The sequence below is a fragment of the Eschrichtius robustus genome, chromosome 14 (genome assembly GCF_028021215.1).
Source record: "Eschrichtius robustus isolate mEscRob2 chromosome 14, mEscRob2.pri, whole genome shotgun sequence".
Classification (NCBI taxonomy): domain Eukaryota; kingdom Metazoa; phylum Chordata; class Mammalia; order Artiodactyla; family Eschrichtiidae; genus Eschrichtius; species Eschrichtius robustus.
Window position 1 is genome coordinate 80,636,386 of NC_090837.1, and position 21,737 is coordinate 80,658,122.

Genomic DNA, 21,737 nt, shown 5'->3' on the forward strand with positions numbered 1-21,737 from the left:
TGCTCGGTACAAATATAATAAAATGTCACCTGGCTTTCCAAAACTGGCAGCCCATTCCAAATTAATGTTTACTGTATTTCATCAGCTGCTGAGTTCCAAATCCAAAGGGGGACCGTTTCTGCCAATGCCACCATACCGGAAAATGTACCAATAAAAGTTTTATTAAACACACCAGTAATGCCATCATTGCCATGCAAAGATGTTTGGACATTTTTCCATATTTTTTTTTCGCTATTCTGATCCTAGAAAGACACCATATTGTAAACACTCTCTATGCTTCCAAGAACAAAATTATAGAGTACAGCATGATGACTTGGTCTGAAAAAAATACTGCTGAGCTTTTTATTAACTACTACTACCTACTCTGGGGTCCAGAGATGTTGACCTTGTGGCATTGAGACAGCAATCACTGACTTTATAGTGTACACCTTCAAGTAAGACCAGTAAGCATTTGCAAACCAAGAGGAACATGAGTAGCATTTTCAATGGCATTTCCAAGTAGTTATTTTCTTAGCCTATTGTTAGGTGAACACAGGACAGTGGTTCTAACACTAAAAATATTTATCCATGAATGTATACGGCTATGAATCAAAAAGTGTAATTTTTTCCCAATCCTAAATCTGAAACCACGAAGCAGAATCGTCACTCTTTTGCTACCCAGTGTTTTAAAAGAGTACTTCCACAAAGTGCAACAATAATAAGAATCTGAACAAGCAACAATAAAATTCACAGAACCAAATGAAGCATGTGCTATCTAAAGGCAGCCTAGTATAAAGTGTCACCTTTATATCCTCCAAAACAATACAGAAGAAAATAATTCAGGGAGAGGGAGGAGGATCATATAAATCTTTCTAACTGCCCAGATTCAAAATACAGCAAAAATAAAACCATTATATATAGAATGGACAAAAAACAAGGTCCTACCGTATAGCACAGGGAACTACATTCAGTATCCTGGGATTAACCATAATGGAAAAGAATATGAAAAAGAATGTATAGCTGAATCACTTTGCTGTACAGCAGAAATTAATACAACATTGTAAATCAACTACACTTCAATGAAATAAATTTTTGAAAAAGTTAAAACAAAATACAGCAGGAATAGCAAAGGATTTAAGGACTCAGGGGCATCAGGACATATAAATGCATGTTGTAGCTGAGAGATCTGGGGAGCCCAGTGTTTTCTGCTACTCGGGTGTCCGTGTGCCTTCCCAGAACAACCTGAACGGTGGTCATTCAGTGTCTATGTGGATGCTTCAAATATATTAAGACCCTGATTATCTCCCAAAGCAGCTCACTCCATTTTCACCACAAGTTGGTCTCCTTGTACATTCCACCCACTGGTCCTAGATTCAACTTCTGGAGTTCCATGGAATAAGTGTCAGCCCTTCTCACATATTTAACACCATTGCCATGCCACTCCCATTTTTCATCTGTAACTGAAGCCTAATCTTTTATAGGTAGACCATGCCCACCCAATTCCCTTCAACCATTTCTCACTCTTTGTGTATTGTTTTCATTTTCCTTCCAAACCAAAGAGTGGTAGCTGTTTTCCATTTTTAGATCTGTGCATTTAGAAGACTGATTCAGTCAATGATTATCCTTTCAATCTAAGATGTCAACTTGCAAGCATGAATTTTATAGGCCCTGATCAAATGGTAGCTCTTTAAGACTGTCAATCAATGTTAACCTAAATAATTACCCAAGTGTTGATTCAGTTACTGGCATTCCCAATGGATTTCATTTCTTTCCACAAAGGATGATTCTAAGTTGGAATCACTGAAGGTAACCACGGATTTGAGCACAGCAGAGATTCTCGTACTCTCCTTCTATTTTAGAGTCATTCTATTAAAACCCTCAAGCCTTCTTTGTGGGCAGCTATGATGCAATTCAAGGTTAATTTTTTGCTTTTGAATTAAAATATATTCAGTTATTAATCCTGAAATTTCTTTTTTTCCCCCTTCTAGACACGTTTAGCTTTTAAAAGAGGATAGAAGGAGCCACAACCAATGACCTTTCTATTTTCTTTCCCTCAACTGTAAATGAAAGACAGTGCAACTGAGTGAAAATTATACAATAATGAGAATTAATATGTAGATTATAACTGTAACTGGTCTTCGTTTGCTGTATAATCACGGGTAAGTTGCTCAAATCCAAAATGGAGAAAATAACATTGGAAGTTACAGAGAGTAAGTTCCAGGTTTATTGCAAGGAGTAGCAGTATGCGTGACAGCTAGTACACAAAGGTACACAATAATTATTTATATTGTTAGGTGTTCCAGCTGAAAATACTTGCATACTATGTAAAAATAAACGTCTACATAGTTCAAGAAACCTTAGAACTCAAGCTACTTTCACTTATAATCCTCTTTGCACTCTGTCTCTATTTTGTTCATATCCATTTGATTTTAAATCTTTCTCCTGCAGAATGACAGTAAAATCTTAAATGATCTGTAAGTATGTTTGAGAAGATAGTTGTTCCAACTAGGTTTTTGGCTTTTAGCCACGCATGTTAGCTAACTTTATTTTCTATAGATCATCTCAAATAATACATCATTTTCCATAAAGGAAGTTGGAAACAATGTTATCCTTGATTATCGAAGGTCTCCCTTGTAAACTATGTATATTCCAGGTCAAATGAATGACTAATGATAGGTCCACATCCATGGATCCATCTAATTAGCTTGATTCTCCAGGATCAATTCCATTGCCTGTGGTTGTGGAATAGTATTCCAATCTGAAGAATTAGCTTTGCTTTACTGGTTTCCTTGACCACAGACAGCATTTCCTAACCCTATTTACTTCTCCCTCAGAAACATTATTTCTGGTCACATAAGAGACAAGGAAAAAACCACAGTGAATGGCCAGCACAAACCCCTCAATAGAATAACTCAGAAATAGACGGAGAAACCAATACTGCCATCTGTATATATGAGGGTCAGGATTTGTCCACTTACAAATATAATAATAATGTAACTAGAAAAAAAGCAGATTCCTTTAACCTACAAATCAATTCTAAGGACGGCACCCAGAAAATCCATACTTCATTAAAGTCCTATTTTCATAAACCTTTTCATCTAGATAAGCAATAAAGTTAAAAGGCAGCCTATGAAAGGTTAGTTTTATCAATATTGATTATAAATTTTTTTTGCAGTCTTTAAGAATACAGTCTTCTTATAGCCACATACAACATGGTTTTAGATATATCTATGCTAAAAGTAGAAGAAGGAACTAAAATCTAAAAATTATTCAATAATTATCAGTTGATTGATCAAAGGGTACACTTATTAATTCAACAAACATTTCCTAATCTAGCCCATGCTTGTCACTCTGACAGGTACTGGAAACAGGGTGGTGAATAATTTAGATGTGGCCCCTGCCCTCACGGAGCTTATAAGCGATCCTTGGTGGGATTTCCGTGGAGCGGTCAATTTAGTGTGGTGGGTTTTATAGGAAGGACCAGAGACTCATTCCAGCTGGCTCAGGTAAAAGGAGATTTAACAGGAAGATTTCTGTGACCTACGTTTTGGGCCTGGAGAACTCTCGGGACCTAAGGCCACCCCTTGTGTCTCAGGAGCTGTTCCAGCCTCTCTCCTTCCTCTGTTGGTACCTCTGTCTCTCTCTGGCTTCTGCCCACTCAGAACTATGGCCTGGACACTTCTCTTCCTTCACAGGAGTTCCCAGTACATCCTTTCAGGTTCTGAATCAGCTCCTAACTCCCTCTCTGTCTTGGTAGTTCTGAATTCAGAATGCCAAGATCATCAGATGGTCCAGCTCATCATTTTGAAGCAGACACAGGCCATCCAATGAATGGGCTAGCCTGGGATCAGGTGTCCTCACCCCTGATCCAATGAGCTATAAAAGAAGAGGAGGAGGCAAGATCATGTAGTCCAAACATGGCTGCCCCTTCCTCGGGCCCCCGTAAATCATGGCTTTTATGTGCAGATATCTAAGCTCAATTGTATCTTAGGTCAAGGAATATTCAAATTCCGACACAGCTATTTAAATTCTCCAGTGTGACTTTATCACTGGGAATTACTAAATACTTTTAGAAGTGTACTACTTCTTTTGAATCACATAAGCACCATATCATTTTAAATAATCTTACTTTCTGAGGAAAGAATTGATATATTAAGAACACTTTTCAACTACAGTATATAGACTTTAAGGGAAGGAAGGGTCTGGGGAGACTTGGATACCAGTTAGGACAAACTTCTTCTCATTTTACAGAGAAGAAAGCAAAGGCTGAAATGGTTAAGTGACTTAGCGAACATCTGGTTAGAGGACTAAAACAGATTTTGAACTCAGAAAACTTATAACAACATTGAACAACTTGATTGGGCATATATTATATATATATATATATATATATATGTGTGTGTATATATATATATATATGTGTGTGTATATATATATATGTGTGTATATATATATATATATATGTATATATATATGTATATATGTACGTATATACACACACATAGGGGAGGCGAGCAGAGTTTAGGGACAAATGGGGTTACTTCCTGGAGTTTTCATTTTAAAGCAGTGTGTGTATGTGTGTGTGTGTGTGCACGCATACCTAGATGCAGATATAAAAATCATTTTAGTTTTCCTTATCATAGGGAGGAAAACATCATGGCCCACCAACTCAGGCCAAGGCCAAGATGTCTAACTAAATTACAAAATTTAATATTTGCCACGACTCCTCCAACATAAACAGATTTAAAAGATATGCAGTTTCAAATTAGGTGGCTGTTGGCAAGGCTGTTTGTATGTGGGGATGCGAAGAGAGCATCCTGGTAAACATCCTTTTTCCTGATCCTCAAGCTAACAACAAACACCACAAACAAAAAAGGCATTCAGTGTTTCTGCTCTCTTTGTTTCCAGAGAGTATTGTGAAAGTAATTATTCTGTTGTATTTAAGAGGCCTATTTCATGGATGGGAAAATGTATTAAATTTCATTTGGCAGTTATTCAATCCTTGTTAATGTTATCTCCAGAGATAACTGCTTCAAAACAGGCTTTCAGACCTCAGTTCTTTCTCCTCTACCATAATCCTTCTAAAAGAGTGTAGGATGGAAACTTTAGGAAACTTGTCATCAATTTCTAGACCCGCGATAATGACACAAAACCAGAAATGCTGTTAGAGACATTTCAGTAGCTCAAAACGAAAGTTTGTAATTAATGGCATCAGGTTCAAAATCTTCCTTTTGACAGAGGTGTTTTTTAGAAAGAAGAAAAATAACAACAAGAAAATGGGGCAAAGAAAAAAGTCCTGGTAACTTTTACTTTTCTCTCTTCTTTCTCTTGTTTTGCCATAATCATAAAAAAAAAAAAGGCTGATGGGCTGGGTTTTTTTTATTGTAATTGGACACCCATTGACAGAGAAAACAGTTTTGGTGTCTGAACTGTAATCTCCCCATGAAATATCAATTATACATGACAGTCGTAGAGTGCTAGATTTCAGTTTCAATTATCTTGCCAGATCTGTCTGTGTCATATTAGAGGAAAGCAAACATTTTCTCAAATGTGCAAAAAATACCATTGAGTCCAAAAGGTGCATCTTTTAAATAAGTGGGAAGTGGTCCTGCAAACTTTTTTTAATAGCACACAGATGGGAACTCAGAAGTTCATGAAATAGCAGTGGTAGACACTGTGAGGAATAATATTGGAGGCACCAAATTCTGTAGAAAATGAGACTAGGCTCTGATAATCAACTCTTTCGTGTGAAAAAGCCCTGACATCTGGGACACCCTTCAACCACGAATATAATTTCCATACTCCTCAGTTTTAAAAAAAATTATCAGACCATTTAAAAAAATTCATGTGATTAAACATTGAAAGGACTTTTCACTAAAGTCAGATCTGGATTGAGTTCTTTAGTTTGGATTTCGATTCTTAGAATGTTTATTGGGAGAAGGCCTCCTAATTTTCTTAAAAACACCTGTTTTTCTCCCCCAGAAATTTCACAGCTTCACTTAGGCTTTGCCTGAAGTAAGGTAATTCCTTACTGGGAAATTCTTGGAAACGTATTTAATGCTTATTCCCCAGATGATAAAAGAATTTTCGAGAAGATTTAAACACAATCTAAATGACCCTGACCTTGGCAGTGTCACGGGATCAGCTAGGCTGAAACCCCCCTGATGTCCACCAAAATGGTTAAAGATGAATGATTCTGTGATCTAGTTTGAGAGATGCAAACGGCTGTTACCTGATTTCAGTTCATCTTTTTATTTTTTTTTTCTTAACTCATAAGTTCCATCTAGTGAAACCGTTTCATTTCTCTCCTCTGTATACCCACCCTCCACCCCCAATTCTCTACATCATTTTCCTACACAGGAAACCAGAACTGGATGCAGCCCACCAAGCGGGGACCTCGGGGGGTGGTTGGCAGAGTCCATTCCATCCCTTCCTTGCCCCGGGTAGCAAGTTAGTAAGTAGGCTGGAGGGAACTAAAGTTAATCCATGCCTAGTGAACCAAGCCCATGTAGCACAGAGATTATGGTGCACTTTTGCAATTACTTGTAAGCAGCTTCTTTTGTCTAGTGTGAAGGAAAAGACAACTGGACACACTTGATGTGTACTTGGAATTTTGGGTCCCCGCAGCGTAAACACACCGGTGTGAGGCCGACTGGCACACAAAGTGCCCTGTAGCCAGCCCAGGAAGTCCGTCACTAGGGATTCATCCTTACCTAGCTGGCCTTAGTTTTAAATTTTTTTAATTAATTTTTATTGGAGTATAGTTGATTTACAATGTTGTGTTAGTTTCTTTGCTGTACAGCAAAGTGAATCAGTTATACATATACATATATCCACTCTTTTGTAGAGTCACAGATGTGGAAAACAAACATGGTTACCAAGGGGGAAAGGGGGGGGTGGATAAATTGGGAGATGGGGTTGATATATACACACTACCATATATAAAATAGATAACTAATAAGAACCTACTGTATAGCACAGGGAACTCTACTCAATACTCTGTAATGACCTGTATGGGGAAAGAATCAGGCCTTTATTTTTTAAATGCTTTTTTTAATTATCCAATCAACATCCGCTGATTGTAACATATTCGGAAAGGCAATGGAAGTGTGAAGAAGCTTGCCTGAACTAATAAAACATTTCTTTCCCAGCACTTCCGAAATACTCAGCTTGTAAATGCTATATCCTCTGCGCGTCACTTGGTCTCTTGGATGTCAAGTTTCCAGTATGGCTTTTCATTGTTCTACGGATTAAGTCTAAGATCAATACCTTATGCTTCTGGGTCCTTCACCTGGACACCAGAGGACCATGCTTGTACCCTCCTGTTCTTAAATTCCTTCATCTCAATATTCAGTTACCTACTTGTGGCCCCTCATCTGCTGCCTTCACTCCCACATCCCTAAGGCTTGAGCTAAAGCCCTTCCTCTTCTGGCCCCCAGGGCTGGTTTCCTCCCCATGACCCCTGACCACTTCTCTTTCATTAGTCCCACAGACCCCCATACTCTCATTCCTCCTAGACTGTCTGGGTCTCCAGAACACTCATCATCTTGCTGGACCTGGAAAGGGCTCTCCCCTGATTGTTCATTACGGACATCACCCTTAAAACACACTCAAGGCCACTGTCTAATAGGGCAGGGCATACGCATCAATGATTTTGTTTTGCTGCTATTCACAAAGCCTATACTTGTCTTTTTTTTTGGCCGTGCCACGTGGCATGCAGGATCTTAGTTCCCCGACCAGGGATCAAACCCGTGCCCCCTGCAGTGGAAGCGCGGAGTCTTAACCACTGGACCACCAGGGAAGTCCCAAGCCTATACTTGTCTTGAAATGTAAGCATCCCAAGGGCAAGCACTGGCCCCTTGTATAGGGCTGTAATATCACAAGGTGCAATTAGTTACTTCCTAAACGGTAAATGATGACACCAATGGCATATATCTTGTAAGACTATCTGAAATCTAAAAGCTTTCGGTACTGCCGAATATAGGTTTAGCATGTTTCTATCAAAAAATAGACATTTCGTTTTATTCAACGAATGCCTTAGGAATGCCTATTACATGCAAGCCACTGCAGGAAAAAATAATAAAAGATAGATGTGTGTACTACTTTACAACCTCTTACATCTTAAAGGCGAATTAATATAATTACTATATAGGGCAAAATAAGATGAATGTCATGAAGGAGTATAATAAGGTCATGTAGGGTTTTAAAGGATGGGTGAAATCATATCAGATGGAGAAACCAGAGACTACTTCAAGAAAAAGGTGGCATTTTAGATAGGATTTGAATGATGGGTAGAATTTTGATACAGATTATCTAAATATATATTTTTTTTAAAAACTGATATTTGACATTAATTAACATCTCAACTTTAAATAAAGGTTCCTATTTTTACAACAAGAAGTGCCAATATTTAGATTATATATATATGAAGAAGCAGCTAAGGACTGCACATCAACGTGTTTTCATACCGTCAGACAACACATTTTGGACAAAAAGCAGACTTTTTGTAAAGCCCTTTATAAACCTCAATGGCTTTGTTACAAAGTGAACAACATAGGGCATTTTGGATACAAATGGTACCTCACTGTATGTGTGTATTATTGGCCCAAATGATTCACTCTTATTTAACTGCAATGAAGTCTTTCATCTCCCAGCTATACAATAATAGTTTCCATATGACCAGTGGCTCTGCTATAAATAAGATCAAAAGCAAAAGAAAGGATTTAATAAAAGAAAATGACATTAAGAGTAGCATTAAATCAGGGGAAAATACCAATATCCAACTCTTTGTTTTTTTGTTTTTTTGTTTTTTTTTTTTGAGAATAAAGCTCCACAGAGGACTAAGCAGTTTCCCCAATATGTCATGAAAAGGCATTTACAAGCAGTCGGCATGTGCAAAATCCATTTGCGTAGGCTTTAGAGTGGCAAAGATTAAGTTGGGGGACGGGATGGGGAGAACACCCCCCATGTATTGGCAGGCTGGAGGACAGGTACCAGACCAAACAGCTCGTTTTACAGTGCACAGTTCAAGGGAACGTGTCAGTGGCAGACGTCCATCCACTTCTCTGTCCTTTTCTGTTCTATTTTATGGAGATGGGCTTTTTGGTAATCCCGAGTTTCTCAGAGAATCATAACATTGCTCAACCCTAGTACATGAGTTCTGAGAAAGGAAGTTTTTTTTGGCAACGCACAGTGACTTGATATGAAGAGCCAACTTCCCAAACAAATTTTCTTCTAGTTCTTTAAAAAAAAAAAATTACAATGTTAATCTCTATTCCCGACTGGATAAACAGCTGCTAATAACCCCCAGCTCCCAGGGGAGGAGGTCGTTTCCTTTCATCTTCAGGCTGGTGGATATCTGACGTGCACTGGACTTTAGTGATTCCACATGTTTTGTACTTGGCCTTTTTCAAAACTGCCTCGTCCTGGTTCTGCCAATTTGGGTTCCTTTTCTGCCTTTCCCTGAGATTGCCTCCATGAACTTGGAGGACGTACTCAGTTCTGCGACTACTTACTTGAAATCATAGTTCTTTTACCGTGGGTGTATTTAAAGAGGAAATTCAAGCACTTATAATACCTAAAGGAAGTTAAAGCCTTGGACCTTTGTATTTGAAGCCCTGGGAGGGAAACAGCCATTTCAGAGGGAGCTGATTATTCACTCAAGGGCTGGCCATGTTCAAAGATCTTCAATTTCTAATAGCATCACTAATGCGATTACTTTATCTGTTTGCGTCCTAAATAAAGGAGCCAACTTCAACACTTTCTCCTCTAATAGGAAGTACCCTGCAGAAGATTACAGGGCCAGCCGGGCCCCAGAGTCTTTCTCACTTGTCCCTAAGCACCTGCTTTTACTGGTGACCTCAGTTCTACACCTCAAGGTTCAGACATTTCGCAAAACAGCTTTTTAAACAAAAACCAGCTGTTTCCCATCTAGACTGCAGGGGGAGAATTTTTGGGCGGCTCACAGAAACATTACCCAGAGACTACCATTCTCCAATAACTTTCACACACTTTCAGCTCCGAACGAGACCCGTCCCTGTGCCAAAGCTGGGGAGCAGGCAAACGTGAAATTAAAAGGTGGAAACTCAACACTGTGGTTTTTGACGATATGTCCAATTAACTGCTTGAAAATGAATGTGGCTATTGTATCAGGACAGTGCTTCCTCAAAAGATGTCATTTAACTAATATTGGACCGATCTTTTGGTTAGACTCAACTTTAGAGTTCTAAGTTGACTTATGGACCTAGAGGAAGCTGTAATTATGCGCAACTGTGAATGTCAACCAATTAAGTAGACTCCCCGCATTTCAGAAATTCGACGTTAAAGCTTCTGTGTTTTTTTTTTTTTTAGGTATTCACTCCTGAAGGTGCTTTGCCTAAACCCTCTTCTTATTTCAAATCCGTTTTGCACCTCTGTTTTCTAAGCAATGAAGATACTTCTGATTTAAAAAAAAAATTTACAGCCCCAGTAAAAGTTAACAGAACACAACACCTACAGGTTTTGAAAAAAATATAAAATGGCCAAGGTCTAGTCTTGGCTTTTAAACGGTGCCAAGTTGCTCCAGTATTTTCTGTTTTGGTATGAATGACATAACTGAATTACTTCATGAGCTGCTACTTTAATTCCTAAGGGTGGAAAATTCCATGAGTTAATTTAATTTGGATGTAAAAAATATACATGAAAATTCACTCTTCCTGTCGACTCTCCTGTGAAGGATGCGAGCCAGTTGTCGGAGCTGCCGTGCTCGGAGGAGGGGCTCCCGGCCCAAGGCAGCCCTGCCTGGCACGCCGCATCATCGGGTCATTTTCCTACTTCCACCTGGGCACTTAAGATCCTTGATTTTCTGCGTATTTTTTTGGATCATGTTTATTCTATGGCTCTGTAATGCCTTTTCTAGCCTGTCTCTATTGAAATCCAATGCAGACTCTAATGTGAGCTCAATCACATCTTCTCCAGGAAACTTCTCCTAGCCATCCCGAAGGCTGGCCAATGGTCGTCCTTCTCTGAGTGACCTCTCGGGTCACTTAATCATTCCACCCTGCGTGATAGTTAGTTAGGCACATACTTGTGTTTTCATCCCCCCAGAGCCAAAGGCCTGTGGGCTCAGAGACTTTCTCTTACACATGTATGTATCCCCCAAGGACCTGAAGCACAGACAATACAGAATGAGTGAAGAAACAGCTGTGTAATTTCTAACCTCTACAATAGAGATTTTTCCCTTCAGAAAATCTGCTTTCCTGAGAAAATGAGGGGAATATTACCTTTTAAAAATGTACAGGTCGTGTCTTCTCTAAATTATGGACTGTTTAGCACTGTGTCTTTGTCCCCAACAAAATATAACTGTGCTACTGAAAGCGTCTACCTGCTTTTTCCTCTGTTACTTAAGAAGAAAGCAAAGTCAAAATGTGTTGAGGTCATAGAGTCTGTTTTAAATGTGTTTTTATATTTTAAAGGCAGAGGAGACAACCGTTGGGTTTTATGTATTTAAGGTTCATGACACCAGGGTGCTAAACACAGGGGAAAGATTAAGGAACTAGGCTTGGCTTGTCCTAGAAGCAAGGAGAAAGGGAGTCCTTTGGGTTTGACGGTCCAGTGCAGACTGACTGTCTCGTTTCTAGGTCACAGGGCCTGAATTAAAGTAAAATGGGTACTGGGGGAAGAAAAAGGGGATATACCTAATTTAGACCTAGAGCTGTGAGATCTGGGCACACATCATGCCGAACCACTTGTCTTAGAGTTTGTTAATGGAGAGTAAATGGTCTCCGTGCTATGGCTGGATTCAAAACCTCTTGACTTTTGTTTAAATGGATGCTGAAATATCAGATGGTGAGCTCAACGATTCTAAAACTGTCGTAACTAACCCATGGTCAAGAGAACTTCTCTAAGTCAGATGGAGAAAGACAAATACTGTATGTCTCAGTTATATGCAGAATCTAAAAAAATGAACTCAAAGAAATGAGAGAGTAGAATGGTGGTTGCTGGGGGCTGGGGGAAATGGGGGGATGTTGGTCAAAGGCGAGAAACTTCCATCTGTAAGACAGGTAAACCCTGGGAATCTAATGTACAGCATGGTGACATTAATTAACAATACTGTATTGTATATTTGAAAGTTCTTGATGGTGGCTCTTAAAAGTTATCACCACCACCAAAAAAAAAACACAACTAATTATGTGAGGGGATGGAGGTGTTGACTAAACTTACTGGAGTAAACATTATGTAAAATATACATGTATCAAGTTGTCGCATTGTACACCTTACACTTACATATGTTAGATGTCAATAATATCTCAAAAAAGCCGGTAGAAGTTTTTTAAATGAAGGCAATTTCTTCAAGTTATTTTCCCTCTCTGCCTTTTCCCCCCAGGTTTTCTTAAAACAAAGTACAACATTGATACAGATAGAACCTTTCAATTGAGGCTGCTAATCTGCTTTCAGACATTTTTGATAATTGTGGAGGGTAGGAGAGATGGTAGAACACTAGAGCTAGGCAAATATCCTCATTAAAGAGAAACAAAACCCAATGTAGAAGCTATAGAAAGCTTATGTTGATGACTAAGATCTTGGGTGAAATTCCATACCAGGCTATTTAAAAGACAGTTCCGAAATGCTCTGAAACACAGGCGATGACCTCTCAACTCAGTTGAGTTCCACCAAGAACAAGTCTTTCTGTATAAACCTCGTTCATGGGAATGCTGCACACCTGGCGTTTGGTGACAAATTTGCCAACAACAGAGCTGCAGAATATGTGACTGAATGAGGATTTAAAGGAGACCCTGACACCGGAAACAGTATGAAATTCACTGATACGACAAATAGTGCACAAGGACAGTTGACGGACATGTGACCGATGGATTTCAGCTGATTACAAGTTCAGTATTTGTCAGTAGAATGATGATGTCATCAAATACTGCCAATAGGATGCTGTTAGGTGGCCTTTAATGAAGGCATAATGTATTTAATGGGTTTTGTGATAGATCCACCCTAGTCTGTGCTAATGATTCCTTGAGCACTGTATTCAACTTGAGATTCTACACACTAAATGGTTCTGGGCGAGCAGTGGGGGAGTATTCTTTTTAAACTTGGAAGAATGCACTGGAAAGTTATAAAGTCAAAACTTTTTTTTTTTTTTTTTTTAGGATAAATATTTGAAGATACAGATGTATACCCTAGAGGAAAAAAAGAAAAAAAAACAAAACAAAACGAGTGGACTGTCTTCAAATAATTGAAAGTTTCTCAAGTATTTGTTGAGTTGACTTAGGGGTAACTCCAATGGGCAGAAAAATGAAAACTTCACAGGGAAGTAAATTTGGGCTGGACACAAGGAGGAATTTTCTAAAGTCTGATGGAAATGGGCTTTATGGTCATTTAGAGCTACTCAGCCTTGGAGGAAGGAGGCTAATAGAGGTTTGTTCACTGCTTGGCAGGGAATTTGTAGAGGGATTTGGATGGCGATGCCTTCTAAGGGTCTCTGAGATTATATGCTAATAATTGCTTAGAAATGAAGTATGTGCTCAAATATACACAGAAATGTATGGAATCAAAATCCCTGAAAACCCAAGAGGAACAAGACTGCGGATGACTAAGCCCCTGCGGATCATACCTTTGTTGAAGAGGGCCACGTAGAAACAGGGTTTTCTGACTTCTGCTACTCGCATTACAACATACCAGTAAATGCTACTCAAAGTATCACATCACTGCCCACTACTCTCTCTTGGGGCCAAATCGGATTGGCAGAACTAAATAGCAACATGGTGCAGAGAGCCAAGGGGCAACTAAAGAGCTTTCTTGGGTTTCATCAGTTAACAGAACACGTGTAATACCAGCCACAGTTTTGAAATTGCTATGGCGTCGGGTTAGAGAGGAAATTTGTTGCGGCAGTGTAATATTTAGTACAAAGAGTGCTGGTCTCGTCGCTGGCTTGTCTGGTTTCTAATCCTAGCTCGGCCATTAACCAGAGAGTATCCATACCTGGGTCACTCTCCCCTTCTGGGCCTCAGTCTTCAGCAGTAAAATAAAAGCAATGGGCTAAATGACTTCTGCGGTGCTTTCAGCATCTAAAATTCAATGGTCCTAATTCTTAAGAACTATAAAAGCAGAACTAATTTGTTTATCCTCTGAAATCCTAAGTGGTAAAAGCTCTCATATATTTAGTGTCACTGAAATAAAAAGGTGCTTCTTCACCTAATGACTGACCTTCTAATGAATTCTTTGTAATCCAAAGTCACACTAAAAATGATACTGAGAAGAGGGAAAGTGGGCTAAGATCGGCTTATACCAGTGGTTTCTGAACTGTGTGCCACATCGTCACCTAGGAGTCTAGTAAGAGGCCTCAGGTGACGCCGTGGAGAACAGGTGTGGGTGGCGAGTTTCACAGGGCTCCTCCACCCCTAGGTCATCTAGGGCAACTAGATCCTTAGGAGACCACTACACCTACCAAGTGACAATCTGATCCTTCCCTCCCGGATATCAGAGCTCTGCTCTCCTATGAGTCTTACCACACTGCTGCAGCAATTTTTTAAAAAAATATATACCCTATCCTACGAGACTGTGAACCCCTTGAGAGCAGAAACCACACCTTAGCATAGAGCTCAGCATTTGGTAATGACTTGGTAAATGTTTTTGAAATGAATAGATGGCGTTTAAGCAAAAAGGCTCTGGGAACCACACTAATCTTATATATTAATAGTATAGGAGCTTTTCAGCTAAAATGATCCCACCATTGCTGACTCTACTGACGAGTAATCAGGAGCAGGAACAGAATCACACGAAGATATTGGGTTGGCCAAAAAGTTTGTTCCGGTTTTTCCATGAGACAGTAATGGAAAACCCGAATGAAGTTTTTGGCCAACCCAATATTTTTGATGTGAGTTTCATTCTTGTTCTGTTAAAAGAGGAGTGAGGTCATCTGAAAGACTTTTTTCAGGGCTCATCTGAATACTGCATGAATCTGAATACTGCACGGATTCAGATGGATCTGAATACTGCATGAACAACGGAGAGACATATTTGGAAAACCGCTGTTTCAGTAACTTATCAAAAATCTAATGATTTAGTATCAGAATTGATATCCGAGGGCTTCCCTGGTGGCGCAGTGGTTAAGAATCGCCTGCCAATGCAGGGCACATGGGTTTGAGCCCTGGCCCGGGAAAATCCCACATGCTGCGGAGCAACTAAGCCCGCGCGCCACAGCTACAGAGCCTGAGCTCTAGAGCCCGCGAGCCACAACTACTGAGCCCGCGTGCCACAGCTACTGAAGCCCATGCGCCTAGAGTCCGTGCTCCGCAACAAGAGAAGCCACCACAATGAGAAGCCTGCGCACTGCAACGAAGAGTGGCCTAGAGAAAAGCCCACGTGCAGCAACAAAGACCCAACGCAGCCAAAAAAAAAAAAAAAAGAACTGATATCCGAGGCACAGAGGGGAATGATATCTGGGTAAGAGTTTCTAACCAGGTTAGTAATAAACCCAGCTATTTCTTCATTCTCCCACATTCCGAAATTTCTGCTTGGATTCTGTTAGAAAACTGGGAGGCTAAGGTAAGAAAAACAACTTAATGTTTTAAAATTAACTACTCCAACCACCTAGCAAGGAGCGCTCACCCCACCTCTTGCCACTTAGCACAGACATGTTGATTTAAGAATAAGTGTTTAGACAAGGTGGCATTTAATCCAGCATACTACCATACTGGAGGAAAGTTCTTTACCTTTCCATGTGGGTAGAGAGCTGCTTTGGGAAATTGGCCATAAGACACCTAGAAACTTCTCTCTTGTCGACAAACATTTGTTAAGATTTGAAAATCACAAGTTCTAACCACCTAAAATTAGTTCTTAAAAGGTATAACTATAGATCCTCTCTGAGGAGTGCTCGTGATGGTAGGATAGAGCATGGAATTTAGAGTCAAAGTCCCCGAGTTTAAATCTAGCTTCCGGACTTGAGATTGACCACTCAAACCTTCTAAGGCTCATCTGACCAACACCTAAAATGGAAAGCATTACCATCCTCACTGGGCTCTTGTGAAGATGGCCTGAGATGAGGTATATGGAGCTCCTAGCTGAAGGGCTGGCCACTTGTCAGGCACTCAGAAAATATGAGTTTCCTTTCTTCCCTTTTGACTGATGATTTATCTACTGGGAGGGAAACAAAATGTAATACATGGTACTCAAGGAATTTACAATCTAGTTGGTAAGGCAAAAGTCAAACCTACCAAAGATATATACCTTTGCCTAAGTGGGTAAAATAAATATCTAGCCAATGGTATGATTCATAGCGCTGTGAGAGTAGAAAAGAAAAAGACTCTCACAGGTGGAAGGAGGAAAGAAAGGCTTCCTGGAAGAGACAGAATTTGAGAGAGAGTTTTGAGAATGGGTGGGAATGAGATAGACTAAGAGCAGTGGATAGAGCAGGACAAGCCAGATAGACGCAAAAGACGTACCTAGTGAGAATGCACAGGGCAAATGCTGGTAATATGCAGAGGTTGGTCTTGCTGGCAAAGTTTTTGCATTGGAATAGCTAAGCACAAGGCTTTTGGTAGACAGTTATGGGCTGAATAAGCTAGGCTAAGAAATATGTCTTTATCTTGTAGATAATGGAAAGCCGGTGAAGGTTTCTGAGCAGGAAAGAGCATGGACAAATAATATCATCTAGAAAGCCCACAAGAATCAACATTCGCTTGAGTGTTATGAGCCATGCTGCTGTGAAGAAAAAAAAAAAAAAATCCCTTTCATTATACTAATACTTAGTAATTCACTGAAGACCTACTTCAGAACTCCAAGGAAAACATTTTATGAATCAAAAGCTAAGTACAATATGTTAGCAATTAAATGAGATAACATAATGGCCCAGGCAGAACCACGGTTCTCCCCACCACGATTGCAAGCTGCTGCAGAAAGAAATGCTTCTATCATCTTCCAAGTGATCAAGCCATTTCGTTTTGATTTTGGAAGGCAGGGAGAGAGGAAACGAGGAGAGACGGAGGTCAAGAGCATTCAAAGCTATCTGTTCTGTAATCAGAAGGAATTATTAAGGAGAGTTATAAAGGAGATTGGCTCAAAACAAAACCAGCCCTGGGATGGGTGTTAAGTTACTGCAACTCGCTTCCACTCCAGAACAACAACTGAAGGTGTGTAGCTGGGAATGAAAGTCCCACCAGCGCTGGGCCCGACGTTTCCAGGGTGTACCTCCCACTGCTACTTTATTTACTGCAGCTGGCCAACGTTTTATGGCCTGTTTCATGTATTAAAATTCAAATGTGGAAAACATTACCAGTATCTTCCTTGAATTTTTTTTGTTGTTGCTGGGGGGAGGGAGGGGGGGTGGGTTTTTCCCTTCCCCTTCAAGCTTCCTTTTTATTGTGGAATGTATCAAATGGTCAAAGGCTAACTTCAGACTGACTAAATTCAAAAACTATTTCCTTTGTTCTGATGTTTTTGTTTGAAAAGTCATACCAGTTTGCGCAAGGCAAGAAATGAGGATCGGATCTCTTGTGCACACGTTGGGGTTTCGGGCTGAGGAGCTCAGATGCACTGGGCGCCCTGAATGTTTTTGAGAAAAAAGGAGAAAGACTGCCAGGCCTCCGTCGGCTTAAAAGGGCAGCAGGTTGTCCTGCCATGGCTTTGGAGTTACTCTATGATCTGGCTGGCTCGGCCGTCGCCCTTGACTGAATTAGAAAGGTCTTCAGGAGAGTGAGCGCGCACTTTTCCTCATCAGCGCAACTAGCAGTTTTATTGCTTCGGCATCGTTTCTTTCAAAATCATTAAAGACGTTTCTGTGTAATGTTGGCCGATTATTTCCCCTTTTCTATTGCTCTGTTTCATTCTCTCCCCTCCCCCTCCACCTGGGTCACTCCCACTTCCCATCTCCAAAGATGATTCTAGTCTCTTCCTCCTATCCCACCTCTGACTCAAACTCAAAGAGGAGGCAATTCAAAGGTCAAATAAAAGGGTCCAGAAAACATCTCTGTAGAGTTTATTATTTTAAAGAACCACTTAACCTACATCTGGTATTTAAGAGCAAACTTTACATATTTATGGGAAAAAAAAAAAAAAACCTGTCTCTGAAGCAATGTCCTGGGTGCACGTTGCATCCGTTTAACATATGCAAAACGAACACAGCTACAGAAATTAAACTATTTTTCTCTTGATTGAGAGCAGATATACAGAAATGGTTGTAAGTCACAGATCTGGCTTTTAATAAAGCCAGATTTCTTAATTAAAAGCAGTATTGTTTAAACATTGTAGTTTAAAAAAAAAGCTGTACAAACTAAAATCTCATATTATATGCATCCCAAGCGTATTTAGCACATTACCTGAGGCCAAGCTAAATTAAAATCTAGATTTTCCTTTTGTAAACTCTTAGCAACTGCCATGAATAGACAAACAATTTTTACTCAATGAGGAATTTTTAGGGTAGAGTCTATGAAAAGCAAAAAAAGAAAAAGAAAAAAAAAAAGATTTAGCTTTGGCATTCAAAAATACCTTTCCACATTTTAGAAGTGAGTTCATTGCTTCTATTTATAAACCAGTATTTTTGGTTTCAAATTGGTTGCAGGTTTCCATAACATACCGCTCAGGATGGGACTCTTAATCTTTTATTAAGAGAAATGCAAAGGAGGGCAGAAGAATACTTCTGAACGAGAAAAGAACTTAAAGAGCCTCAGAATAACCTGTACTTATTGTGCATTCTCCTTTTGGAATCATCTTTAAGTAAGAGATGCTCTAGTGATCATGAAAAATAGACCTTCATACATGTAACTTTCTGAGAGCCTGTAAGGCACAAAACAAGACACTAAGGAGTCCTCTGGTCAGGAGTTTGTAAAGAGCAGAATTACGCAGAATCACTAGTCATATTAAATTCCCCACCCATATGGTCACCTCATTAATTGTCATCACTTAACATTCTGTTAGGGAGATTTGCTGAATCTTTGTAATCATCCAAGAAAGAATGCACTCCCAAGTCCTTTCCAAAAGTAAGTGGCGAAATTGAAATTTCAATTGTAATATGGACAAATCTGCTTAAATATTATTCAAATAAACACATTCCTAAATAGGTAGTGGTAAAACTATGATATACTGAAATTCCATGGTGCCACATCATCTATTTAGACAGACACAACCATAAATTTCTACCTCCCATACTCAGAAGCAAAAGATTAATAATTGAAAAAATCCAACCTATTCACATGTGAAATGCAGCAATGTAACATGAACATTGGGTCCTTTAGCTGAAGTCACCAAACTGAAGATTTGAACACACCAGCAATGACCCAGCAATGATCTCCTAGGTTTATACTTAAGTGAAATGAAAACACATGTCCACACAAAAACCAGTACATGAATGCTCATAGGAGCATTATTCCTAATAGCCAAAGACTGGAAGTAACCCAAATATCCATCACCTGATGAATGGATAAATTTAACGTATAGCTATACAACGGAATCTTTTGGGGAATAAAAATGAATGATGCTCTGATAAATGATAAAACATACATAAACCCTGAAAACATGACGCCAAGTGAAATAAGCCAGTCAGAAAAGACCACCACATACTGTGGGATTCCATTTATAGGAAACATCTAGACTAGGCAAATCTATAGAGACAGAAAGTAGGTTAGTAGTTGCCAGGGGCTGGGGGGAGGGAAGGACGGAGAGTGACTGCTAAGGGGCATGTGGATTTCTTTTCTTTTTGTAGGGGTCAAAAATGCTCTAAAATTAGACTCTGGTGCCCATGGCATAACCCTGAGAATATATGTAGAACACAGTACACTGTAAAACTGAAAGGGGTGAATTGTAGGTTAAATAAATTACATCTCAATAAAGCTGTTTACAAAAGAAAAAACTGCAGCAGTAGTATTTGTACTAGAAATTCTAATTCTATAAGATAACTAGAGTCCCCAAATCTAGTCACTTACCATGAGTGAATGTCTGTTGGCAGAAAGAAGACCGGTTCCATACCCTGAGGCCAGACCACCCATTGCTCCATTATGAGACGGTCCAATGATTCCGTGCATGTCCCCATGACCACCAGGCATGGCTGTGGACGGGCCCACGGCATGATTCCGGAGAACATGAATAGCATCGTCCAGTCTTTCTAAACGATCTTCAATTCGGCTTTGCTGTTGGTTAATAAATGATGTGAAATTTGATTTAGTTCGAAATTCGTGTGTAGGTTATATAAGTAAAACCTGAGTTGACACGAATCACACTTTGGGTCTCTGAATATATGTTTCCAGTAAACTTTATTTCCTTAAAATGATAATAAAAATAAATAGTGACCTTCCTAGAAAACTGGTGAAAATTGTTAATGCTATAATTATAGTGTAATTTTTTGTGAACAAATTCAGTAATTCTTCCAGGACATTGTTAGTACATATGCTACACTATATTGCATAACTTTGAAAGAGAATTTAGATTTACTTCAGAAAAGAAAAAACATTTATTGAATTTAAGGAATGTTCTGGCAGGCATTTGTTAACGATTTCAAAAAGTTAACAATGGAAAGGTGACCTATTTATAGTTTCCCAATTAAATTATCTTCTTAAGGGCATATTTCCTGGGTTTCCTCTGTGCCATATGATATAGTGTTATGTATCAAGTCAGGGACAGGTAAATGCGTACAGACTGTAATTTCTTATCGAGTACTAACAATTTTTACTGTGTTTCTTCCTTTCTAGCTACTGTCACCAGCTTGTGTGTGTGTGTGTGTGTGTGTGTGTGTGTGTGTGTGTGTGTGTGTAAAGGGAACTGGAGCCTCAAAACGGTTAAAGAAAAAAATCGCAAAAATTCTGTCAACCAAAGTGGTAGGAGATTTCAAGACTGAAGAATCATAAAGACTTGAATGAATTGTTCACCGGGGGCTTCTAATTGATTTCAAAGCCCTTACTATAGTATAGAATTCACTACCTTATAAAATGAAAAACCAGCTGATCTTTTTTTCACCCCAGCCATTAGGATCCTAGTTTTCCACAACTGGATAAAGCCTATATGGATAGTTTTTGGTGAAGAAATTGGACATGGAGATGTGTATTCATTTTTTTCAGTGTGATCAATAATGATATCAAACAAACATCTCCAGGGTGCACTTTAAAATATACCGTCTCACTGGAGCCTCATTCTACACGTGTAAGCAAGCAGGGAAGACATTATTATCCCTTCCTTATAGACGTGCAAATGAGGCTCAAAGAAATTAAGTGAATTAATTATTCAATGTCACACTGCCAGGAAATGGTAAAGTCAGGGTTACAATCTAAGTCTTCAAATCTAGTGCCTCTTTGTACTGGATCATGCTACAATCCACCTTGATTTCCAAGGGGCTGTGCAAACAGATATACCAGCTCTCCCACATGAGAAAAACAATTTCTAATTATTCCCTACTAACAGAAAGAACGTGTGTCTAATACAGTCAGTCTATGGTACAGAGCCTTCTGATTTGGTGGGCTTTGGTGTTAAGGGGCCTCCCTTAAACTCCTAGCTCTGCTGCTTATGTGACCTTGGAAAATTTACTAAACTTCTTTGAGTCTATACTTCTTAATTTATAAAAATAGGAATGATGATATACACTTCCAAGTGTAAGTGTGAGCATGAAAAGAAATAATACACGTGCCTATCATCCTTTCTGGCTCACAGCTTCCTGGTGGAGAGCAGTTTCTGCTTGGGAATCCCCTCTTGAGTGTTGAGAATTCAAAGAGAATTACAGCTGCCGTTCACAACTATAAACCTAGCCTTTACAGTTCTATAGTTGGAAAAAACACAGTTTTGATCGATGG

The 21,737-nt window shown here is 39.4% G+C and overlaps 1 protein-coding gene across 23 annotated transcripts in view; it reads right to left on the reverse strand.

Moving 5' to 3' along the window:
• Positions 1 to 21,737, reverse strand: part of TCF4 (transcription factor 4) — a 353,245-nt gene that overhangs the window by 7,499 nt on the left and 324,009 nt on the right. For all 23 annotated transcript variants that reach the window (XM_068562349.1, XM_068562364.1, XM_068562346.1 and 20 more), the window contains one exon: positions 19,884 to 20,087. In XM_068562349.1, the coding sequence (XP_068418450.1) occupies positions 19,884 to 20,087 (204 nt within the window). The remainder of the gene's footprint in view (positions 1 to 19,883; positions 20,088 to 21,737) is intronic.